This window comes from Centropristis striata, chromosome 22 (genome assembly GCF_030273125.1).
Source record: "Centropristis striata isolate RG_2023a ecotype Rhode Island chromosome 22, C.striata_1.0, whole genome shotgun sequence".
Lineage (NCBI taxonomy): Eukaryota > Metazoa > Chordata > Actinopteri > Perciformes > Serranidae > Centropristis > Centropristis striata.
Genome location: NC_081538.1, coordinates 20,454,022 through 20,465,074, shown reverse-complemented (window position 1 = coordinate 20,465,074; position 11,053 = coordinate 20,454,022). Strand labels below are relative to the sequence as shown.

The following is an 11,053-nucleotide window of genomic DNA, read 5'->3' as shown; positions in this document are numbered from 1 at the left end:
TGTTAAGAAAACCTGAACAAAATACAATCTTTATTCATTATATACATTACATACAATGCAATACTACAAGGCTTTCTACACATTCACTGTATCCACAGAGTAGTGCTCACTGATCTGAGAGTACCAGCCTTTAAACTCCTGAGTCCCACCCAGGGGTCGAGAAGGGCAAGATGAAAAGAAAACAAAAAAACAAAACAAAAAAATAATAATATTCCATCATTAAACACTGTTGTGTGGAGGATATTTACCCTAAAATAGCAAAAAAAAAAAAAAAGAAACAAGTAGTATTTGGCATTGTGTTTTTCTTTTCTTTTTTTTTTTTTTTTTTTTTTTTTTTTTTTACAAAGGTGCTTTCAATTAGTCTTTTTAAACACAGTTTTCCTCTGGCACAAAATAAATGCTACGACAAGCATGATGAGCCTTAAATGTTGTCAAAATATAAATAATCCCTAAAATAGCATTTTCATTTTTGAAGCATTTTTTTTTCAATCATTAATCTGTTTCCTTTTTATTAGGGCAAAAAAAAGCAGGGGGCAAATATATATAACGCATAACACACATGCTATCCTCCTCCAACAAAACATTAAAGGCATACTATGCAGTAATTGTTGCTTACTGTTTGTAAACACCATATTCAAACTTGTCCCCTCGGTCTCAGCTAAACAAAAGTGGAAAAAAAAAATACCACCACACTTCTGTGTGTCATGAGTGATGATTGAGAGGGATGTTTTTGTATGAATCTACATCCATTGTTTTCTTTATGAGGACAGTTCTGCACAGTATATCTTTAATGCACAAAAATGTATATTATTCAAGCAACATCTCTATCATGGAGTACGGTTACAGGTTATACTTTCCTCAAATGATTCATTTAGAGGATTGAGTGTTGTCTGTGGGAGCATCAGGCTGCTTCTGTCACTCCCTGCTGAAATAATGACTCATCTCCAGTGTCCAGGAAACACACCGGCGAGATCATTTACAGTGATGATAGGTACAGTAGCAGAGCACCACAATTAGGGTTGTGCCGGTGTTAACATTTTAAAACTGGTTTTATAGTAAGCCAAAGACTGAACTGGATCGGTATACTGATTTGACCACTAGGTGTTGCATTTGACTCAACAGCTTTTCCAGAGTGGAACATAATGAGACTGAATGGGAGCACACAGACTCCTGTCCACTTGGTGGCCGTAATACACCTCAAAGTAGGTTCGCCGTAGTTTTCCTTGAGACGAACTCTGCCATGTCTCAACAAATGCTGGTTTTCACGAAAGCAAAAGCCAGTTTAGGCTTGTACACCGGACCAGACCAGCAAAACTGGAATTCGACCCAACTCTACCCACAATCACAGTAAACGACTCCCTGAGGGGGCTTACTTTTTATACTACAGTGCACTTAATGGTAAGTTCTCTGTTTTAGTATAAATATGCACATAAATAATTTACACGTTAGAAAGGAAGAGAGGAAATGAGGCATCTTGGTGGAAGTCACCAGATACATACTCCACATTAAGTGCAATCAATATAAAGCATCAAACAATTCCATTGAGAATTTTTTTTGTAGGAGATATGAAGCTTATGTGTGAGACTTAAAGGACCATACCACTGTATTTGTTCTGCAAATTTTAGTTTGCTACATATCATCACCCCCTTAAAGCAACAGTAGGGATAGTATAGAGAAATTTGCTTTCTTGCCAAGGATTAGATGAGAACATTGACACTTTTCTGCCAGTATGCTAAATATAAAGCTACTGCCAGCACACAAGCTTAGCTTAGCATTAGGACTGGGAACAGGGGGAAACAGCTAGCCTGGCTTGGTCCAGGCATTAAGCTAAAATCTTGTTGCTCCAGTGTGCTAATTAGTGAGCTTTAGAAGGTTCAGTAGGCAGATTGTGTTATCTTTAGACAGAGCCAAGTTTCCCATTTTTTCCTGTCTTTAAGATAAGCTAAGCTAACTGGCTGCTAGTCGTACCCTAATGCAGTTAGCTACCTACAACCCCATTTTCAAAAAAGTTGGGACATTATCTAAAAAGTAAATAAAACAGAGAGTGATAATTTGCTACTCCTTTGTGACATATATTCAATTGAAAACTCCATAAAGATTATATATGTCAGGTTCAAACTAAACTGGTGTTTTTTGTTAATATACACGCATTGTTTTACAGTGTCCCAACTTTTGTGGAATTTTGGTTGTAAAAAAATAACACATTTCTTTTAAATGTACACTATATTTACAATATTTGTACCGCTTCACCTTGCGGTAAGACCGTCCTGTTATATTTACACGGGGGAACTGAAGCCGTTCTATGCACTCTTCAAAGCCACCAGACTCCTTTGACAAAACAGTATATTACCTCACAGAGATCACAGAGATCCTGGTCTCTACTACTGCCTCGAAGTAGAATGACTGTTTTTGTCAATTGAGTCTGGTGGCTTTGACAAGAGCATGGAGAGGCTTTGGGTCCCCTGTTATAAACTTAAACAGGACTGTCTGACAGAAAGGTAAAGCTTTAAAAATACTGTAAATATAGTGCAAACTTAAACTGATGTTTAGGGTGGTTAAAATACATTTTGCTGCTGCCCCGGCCACAGCAGAACATAGTTTAGCTTCTGTTCCTGCTTCTCTAAATTTCGGGGCATGCTGACCTCAATCTACTGGAGTAATACAGTGGACGAGTACCTCATGTAACCCCACTTTAAAAAAATCCAAATTATCCCTTTAACTTTAAAGCACATGGCATCTAAAGATATGAACTTTAACCTGCAAAACACCAGTATGGTCCTTTAATTTTTAAATAAGTACATAAAAGGTAAATAATAATTTATAAAATGCCAACAAAGAGGGACTCATAAGTTAATTAGTTCACGTCTGATCCTACAGCTAGCATCTGTGACTCATTCAGTGAATTTCACTGATTACAGATGTGACCTTCAAGTCAAAATAGTGTTACGAGATCAGATTTTTAAATTCACCATTCAACTGACAAACCATGGTTTTAACCAGATCAGTCTTTCAAAGTTCTTCCAGCTCAAAATATAGAAATAGTACTGCTCCTCTACATGTTTATATTGTGTTAACAGTCATAGCAGATGTGCCAGGGATGACTAGTGATGTAGTGTTCTGATGGATCACAGTTATAAATGTAGCGCTGGGAGAGACAATCATTGAATTCCACCCGACAGATGAACAATGGGTTTTGTCGATTGATGTTAGTGATCACATTTCCACTGACAAACAATCCGTTAGCATTTCACCGAGAGTCATGGAAGACGATGAACAAGAGTGAGTGGGACCTGGAGTGAGCAGTAAGCACCAGTGAACATGCACCCCAACATCTCCAGTAACGATTTGGTGACAGCAGAGGTAAACTATTCAGCTTCAACTAACAGCATGCAGCCGGTCATCACGACCCGTCTGTGAGCAGGGAGGCATCCTGCAGCCAGACTCACACCTCTCTGAAGTGTCCTCTTGCAAGACCATGAATCCTCCAGGGCTACTCTAATGTAGCCGAGCCTCTTCATGAGGATCTGAGCTCCCTTTTCTGCTGGAAAACTCACATCGCTCTTACTATTTCTGTTAAAAGGGTACTTTGGATTTGTAGTGGGGTTGTTTGAGTTAAATGAATTAGCCCTTTCTTATAATCCTTTTCGGCCAATACACTTCCAGCTGGTGTCTAATATTGAACCAGTTCCTCGCTTTTCGACTGCCAAAGAACTGGCTCTCTGCCAGGAAGACTGGTTCCAGAGCGGCACCAACTCTTTGCTGTTGGCGCGATTATCGTGACCAACGAGCCCAACTAAAACTTGTAACATTCTTTTTATTTTAGTTTAACGACTATGTGATTGAGACGGGCTAGCGATATGGGCTAGCATTAGCGGGCTAGTGTTAGCTTACAACAAAGCCCAACATTTACGTTTTACGTTAATCTGTTAGTTTGTTCGTGTTATTGTGGTGTCCTAACAGATTAGTTCGGATCGACCAATGTCATATAACACAAACAAACACACTGTTCAAGGCAGCGGTAGACCAGCAACTTCCATGTTCTCTTTAGAAAAATTACCGTTTTTGTCAATGGAATCAGGTGGCTTTGACGAGAGAATAGAACAGCTTTAGTTCGCCGTTGGACAGGAGAGTAGCAAGGCAGCCGCCCGTCATTAGCAGTACAACATTTAGCTTCTGTGTTTGTACTCCTGCCTGCTTCTGTGGTCGTGCTGACCGCCATCTACTGTAGGTGATTCACCGACTATGGATAAATTCCTCAGACAACGAGAGCCTGACTGAGAGATCAGTCTGCATTTTCTTTTGGGCTGATACTGGCCTATCAAAGATATATTGGTATTGGTATAAATGTTGTCATCACAATTTGTCCAGCAGCGCGTACGCTGATTTAAAACCAGGTAAAGGTCAGGCTCTACATACAACCCCACTTCAAACGTTCCTTTAACCTTCTATTCAGGTGGACATTTGGGACTTTTAGGGGAAAAAGAAACAATTCAACCACTAATTCAACACACTGAAGGAACATCCCGTCAACCCACTGTGACACAAAATGCCCTTTCCCCACTCTAACTGTCAAACTGGATTACTGGCACCAGCACCTCATTCACACACACACGCACACACCAACTGCTTTAAATTCTTCCCAATAAGTATAATGAGTATTAAATTGTAGAGCCATAAAGTTACTGTATGTGGACCCTGACTTTTTGATAAAGAGGAACAAGAAAGAAAGTGATCCAGCACAGAATCTGTTCAATCAAAAAAAAAATCCTATTTGTATATTTACATATTCTGTACACCATTTAACCACTTAGAATTAAGTCCAACTACTATGGGAAGAAAATGTGTCTCCTATCGTAAATGCAAATTTACCCGGCAGTTTCACAGGGATAGCAACCCAAACCAATAGAAAATGTATATTTAGATATATATATATATATATATTAAACTTTATCTTAAAGAATCAGTCCTCTATTGTCACTACAACACTATTAAATTGTTTTTGCCTCAGGATTATAAATAGGGGCATGTGTTGCAATCCAGCCAAAAATTAACATAATTTTGCAGGAGATGCTAACATTTTACCAAAGAAGAAGAGCTGTGGAGGGTGAAGTGGTTTCCTGTATCATGGTCACACAGTCCTGTTTTTAGAATAAATTAACATTTGAACTGAACTTTTGCAACAACAGACGTCATCTCATTGTGTGTTTCACTCCACGCTGTGGGTGGACGCCTGTGGTCGACTGTGTGGGTACAAAGCACAAATCCAACACTTATAAAAGAAGAAAAATCTATGAAAAAAAGACTTAAAACAAATCCTGGGTTTTGGCCTTTCTGAGGGGAAAAAAAAAAAAATCAAGCGAACTGAAAAACATAAGCGAAGTTTGGCAGAGGGGCTTTGCGTGCTTTCACCAGCAAGAAAAAAAACCCAAAGGAATATCTTGGGGAAAAAAGAAACACACACACCTCAGGTCGTCAAGTCTGGCTCATATCCAAATACCACAGTGTTGTTAGAGTGTGTGTTTCGGAGCCTCACCACCGGCCGACTGGGACAGCAGGAGGTCAGCGTGATGAGTCCCAGCAGAGGGGTTCAGGAATAGAAAAAGAACTGGTCTCTGTCTCCTCTATCCCATCAGGGGCTTGGATGTGCAGTCAGTCCAGTGGGTGAGGGGATGAGGTAGGGGTGGGAGGGGCTAGAGCGTGATGAGGTCTACCAGGTTGCCCTTGGGTGGAGTCATGCTGTCTGGGAAGAAGTTGACGAGTGTGTCGAAGAGCTGCGTCCGCTGAGCGTACGTCTGGTCTACGTCTGAGAAACCTGACGGAGAGGAGAGGCAGGAAAAAGTCATGATCATGTTCATGGTGAGGACTAATGACTGGTGTATATGTGTCAAATGTCAGAAACTTTTAGCAAACTGATGAATGACACAGCCATTTAACAAAATGCATCTAAATGTGGATATTATTTTATTCTAGTTATTGTATTGTTGTAGTTTGATCTTGAAACATCCCCCTTGAAACAAGATTCACTCTTCAGATTCACACTTAATATTGCAGAGCTTTCTGAATTATCCAAATTCTACTACAACACGAGTTAGATGATTTAGCTTAATTTACAGAAATGTAGCTAGCCTAACTGATTTTAGATATTTGACTTGGTAACAAAAGAATGAAGGAGCATCCAATACAAAGTCAATGGAAAGAGATGGATTGTTTTCCCCTCTGGTGGGGGCGGGGCTTAAGGGTGCTCTGTTTTTATTCCACAAAATAAATACTTTTGGTACTTTAAGTATATTTTGATCCAAATACTTTTGTAATTTTACTTTAAGTAAATACATACATTCAGTCTCATACAATCAAAATGTGACTAAAGTAAAAGAGCTGAGTAAGAGCTGAGTACTTCCTCCACTACTGTAGAGTAATAAAAAAAAAAAGGCATGCATTTACTTTGGGACGAGAGGTTTGTGCTCAGGACAACACCAGATCTAAAGATAAATGGCTTTCTCCTGAAACAGCTGGCGGTTTTATTGGAAAAAATAGAATTTCCACCTTGTCGTTGTATGCCTTCGCATACCAGTCAAGTTAAAGTTTACATTCATGTCTATTAAACTCCTGTATATAAATATAGCCATATTGATGTTGCTGCAAAGAAGCTGCAAATTCTAAAATGTGGATGTTTCACACACAACCCGGCAGCTCAGAAGATCTATACAAGCACAGTTAGAAGATGTGTCACGACTTCAGTATCTGACCAAATGTCTCCCCTTCTGTTCCTGAATTATGGTGTTGAATAATGGGCAGAAAAGTGGTTTTGCAGAACATTATGATGTCACAGTGAAGTAGACCTTTAACCTTCTGAATATATAATCTCTCAACTTCATCATTTTTTCCTATTAGACGACGTGTGAAATTTTGTCATTGGTGTATGAATTTTTGAGTTATAGCTAAAAATGCATTCAACCTTAGACTCACAGATGAAATTATTACTTTTTGGTGGGCAAAGTGGGCCAAATTTAAAGAAGTGAAAAACAGCCTCTTGGCCAATTGTAGCATATTTTAGCATGTATATTTAGTAATTCGCACTGTACCTTTAGAAACAAACTAAACATGGAAATCTTGTTCCTATCTGGACACATGGTGTGTTCTGTATGAACAGAGACCAGGTTCTTACCCAGAGGGATGAAGTCAGAGCTGGACTTGAAGAGAGCCGAGGGCAGGAGCTGGAACTGAAGCACAATACAAGAGTCACTTTAACGTTAGACATCAGCAAGAGCAGGAGGAGCTCCTGCTGCAGCAGGTGCTGTAACCCTCAGCATACAAATGAGAGCAGAACACACCCTGTGATCACACAGCCAGCTGGACACATTACAGCTCTGGATCCAAAGGAATAAAGCCTGATTTCCACCGGGCGCGTTACAGCAGCGTCACGTCAGCGCCGCGTTCGCCGTTACAAATAGGTAACACTCTAATCAATGAGAGCATTTCCACCTGGCGCGCTGCGTAACGTTACAGCAGCGTCTCAGCAGCGTCTCTACGCGAGCATTAGGTAGGACTTCTATTTCTCCGCGAGACGCTGCCAAACCGCGTAAATCTCAACAGAGCAGATCGCACCAGACAGGAAGTCCCACTCAGAATCAACGTAAACAATACGCAGTTCATGCAGCCTAAAACTACTTCACATTAACATTATGTTATGACTGGGGCACCAGATTAGCAATCAATCAATCAAAGGGTCTCAGAGGATCGGCGACACGGACGACAAGAGACTGATTGTCTCTTTATAAGGATAGATGGTCAGATCAACAGATCTTTCACGTCAGAGAAGCAAAGTAAGCTGTTGGTTGTTGTTGTTGTTTACTTTATACACACAGTTTATCGATAGACTGTATAAATAGAGTTTGGAGTTTATCTCGGGATCTTGCGGTCTTCCGTATGGTCAGGATTATCGCGTGATCTCGCGTGTATACGACCGGCTCGCTAAGCTGACGTGACGCTGCTGTAACGCGCCCGGTGGAAATCCCCAGTTAGACTTCTCTTTCATTCACATGGTCATTTTTTAGCTATTTCTAGCTAAGAATATAAGAAAAACTGACACTAAAAAAACAATTTAACTTTGAAATAACACAAAGAAATGTGCACTTAAGACAAGTGAAGTACCTCTTTGGTCTCATCTGGGTCTGTGTGGTCCACCGTCAGGGAAAGGTCGTTCTGCAGGTATTTTAGTGCACTCAGTGGCTCCGACTGGGCTTTCTCCTCAAACCTGTCCAATCAAAACATGCTGATGGTAAACATCTCATGCACTCAGTGGAGCTGCAGTTACAGCAAATAAACACTAGATGGAAGCAAAGCAGGAATAATCCTACAGGCTGAGCAGTTAAGTTCCCTCTCATGAGCCCGATGAAAGATTCTGTAGCTCACTCCTCTTTGACTTTCCACTTTCAAAGTGGTCCCCATAGTAGCATTTTATTGCAGTGAGAACATTTTTCTTAAACTTGACTTCAGTGTATAAAATGAGCTAAGATAATCACAGCCTCATGAAACGTTACAACCACAAACTAGCATTCAGAGGATGGCAGGAAGTGTTCACCATTCAAACACTAAAAAATGTAATTGTTACAGAAATCTCAAAAATGTTTCTAAACCAAATCAGGGCATGGATTTTTCTCTTGTGTTGCTCATTGTCTTAGTGTCTAAAGGCACTTTCACAACCCAGATTTTAGTCTCTTTCAATCAAACGTGTGCGTTTAAATCTTTGCTGCGGTTTGTCATTTATCTTTTTTGAAACCAAAAAGTATCAATTTCACTCTGATTTGGAATTACCAAATGGACTTGGGTTGTGAAAATGCCCTCAATGTGGTATTTTGGAGGGATTTTGAATTTTTTTTTTTACCAATTCTTGAACAAAAATGGCTAAATTTAGCACCAAATATGTGTAACAAATGGTATCAACCTGAAAATTACTGCAACAATTTATGAGCCATAATAGAACATAGTTGATATAATTTGATCATATTTTTATATGCTCCTAAACACTAAACTGTCAAAATTTGAATAGCCACCTAGCCAAAATACAGTAAGTACGTTTAAATGACACTTGGAAAAAAATCAAATTATTGCCTTAATCCGACTACAACTGGACAACTGAAGTTTATGTAAACGTGTTAGTCCGACTAATGTCGGAGTCCTCCAACTCCGATTAAGACACCCAGATAATGCGACTGAAACAGGATTTTCGCGGCATCTATGACAAGAGTGCATGTGTGCATGCTCCACACCCCACACTGGCCTATGACCCCAGAACAAAAATATCCAAGAAAGACGGTCGCAGAAGAAGAATACAATCACAGGAGAAGAACCACCAGAACAGCAACATGGAAGCTTACTCCACTCTGTGACTGTAAACTCCGACAATACGACCCTCTCCCACCAGTCTGTGCACTGAACCCGCATCCAGCAAGAACGAGAGGTCCGGGTCAGTAGTAAGTGTCGAACCGAAGACAAGCTACTGTTGTAGCCCTCCAACAGCATCCGACGTTCTTGTGTGCAAAATCACCATGACCCCAATCGATGGTGTGCACCTTATCTGCACAACGAGGAACATGTACATTACGTACGAAATTAACAAAGCTGTACGATTATCGATCTTGTTGTTCGAAAATGCTGGTTTCCCGCCTTTCTCCACCTGTTTATTATGATGTAATAGGTCAACCGGAAAGGGCGCCATATTAACCCGGTGAAACGAAGCATATCGCCGCCTAGTGGTGAGGAGGAGGACACGTTGCCGTCAGTTATTAGATTTTCTCAATTGCATGTAAACTGGGACAGAAGTCCGGTGAGACGCCAAAATCGAATTTTAAGCATAGCTCGATTAAACTTTGCATGTAAAAACGCAATAATTGTTCATTTTTTAGTATTTCAGATGGTGTACACCACTTCTATGTAGCATCTACCGTTAACCTGCCCCCCTTAAAAAAAAACCAGTCTGCCCTCTAAACATGACAAAAATAGGAAGGGTGAAGTGAGATTAACCGACATCTTTTCTATTATTATCATTATCTTCTATTAGGATCTGTAAAGGTTTATTAAGGGAACATGTAAAAGGTATAATATCACCTGCTGGAATTGATTGACCTAAATGTGTCCCTAATATTTTTCTACATTCATTAGTTTATTCTTGCAAACCTGGAGGTACTCTTTACCAAACAGACTGGGGGATGCACAAATCAATTATATATGCAAGATAACATGAGGCCAGAACTACTAATCAGTTCAAGACAGTGACTAATCTTTTTTGGGGAATTAGTCACTCCAGGGGAATACCCCATCTGTTTATAATAATAATAATAATAATAATCTTTCTTTATAGAGCACTTTTCAAAACACGTTACACAAGTTAAAAACGGACATAAAACAACAGATAAAAGTAATGTTAGAAAATTACATCATTCTGTGCAACTAGAAGACAGTTCAAGGCAAGTTAAAGTTCAGGTAAAATCAGGAAAGGCTCTCTGATAAAAGTATGTTTTAAGAAGAGACTTAAAAGAGATCACTGACTCAGCTGACCTGATTTCCTCGGGCAGGTTGTTCCAGAGCCTCGAGGCCCTGACTGTGAACGCTCTGCCCCCCTTAGTTATCAGCCGGGCCTCTGGAACAGTCAGGAGACCTCTGCCCGAGGATCTCACAGTACAGACTGGTGTGTAGGGTGTTAAGAGGTCAGATATTTAGCAGAGTGAGACCATGAGGGGCCTTAAAAGTAATCAGTAAAATCTTAAAAACAGAAGTACCAAGACAGAGCACATGCCCACATCATTACTATTAATGTCAGTATTGATGCTCATGACAGAAAATGCATCAATAAAGGACAGCCTGTGTGATGAAGTCATGGTGGTAGAGAGTGGAGTTAAAAGAAGCTCCAGACCTGTATTTCCTGATGAGGTATCTGCAGTGGCGGAGCAGATACTCCTTGGAGGGCCGACACAGTTTGAGGGACCAGAAGTCATCCAGACGCATCTTGGGAGAACAAGACTTCCCGGGGTTTCCACCAAACAAGTAATGCACC

At 40.2% G+C, this 11,053-nt stretch overlaps 1 protein-coding gene across 2 annotated transcripts in view; it reads right to left on the bottom strand.

Moving 5' to 3' along the window:
* Positions 1–2: 2 nt before the first annotated feature.
* Positions 3–11,053, bottom strand: part of mkln1 (muskelin 1, intracellular mediator containing kelch motifs) — a 38,714-nt gene continuing 27,663 nt past the window's right edge. For both annotated transcript variants that reach the window (XM_059325437.1, XM_059325438.1), the window contains exons 15-18: positions 10,913–11,052; positions 8,152–8,254; positions 7,166–7,220; positions 3–5,812 (exon numbers count right to left, since the gene is read on the bottom strand). In XM_059325437.1, the coding sequence (XP_059181420.1) occupies positions 5,691–5,812; positions 7,166–7,220; positions 8,152–8,254; positions 10,913–11,052 (420 nt within the window). In that variant the 3' untranslated portion in view covers positions 3–5,690. The remainder of the gene's footprint in view (positions 5,813–7,165; positions 7,221–8,151; positions 8,255–10,912; position 11,053) is intronic.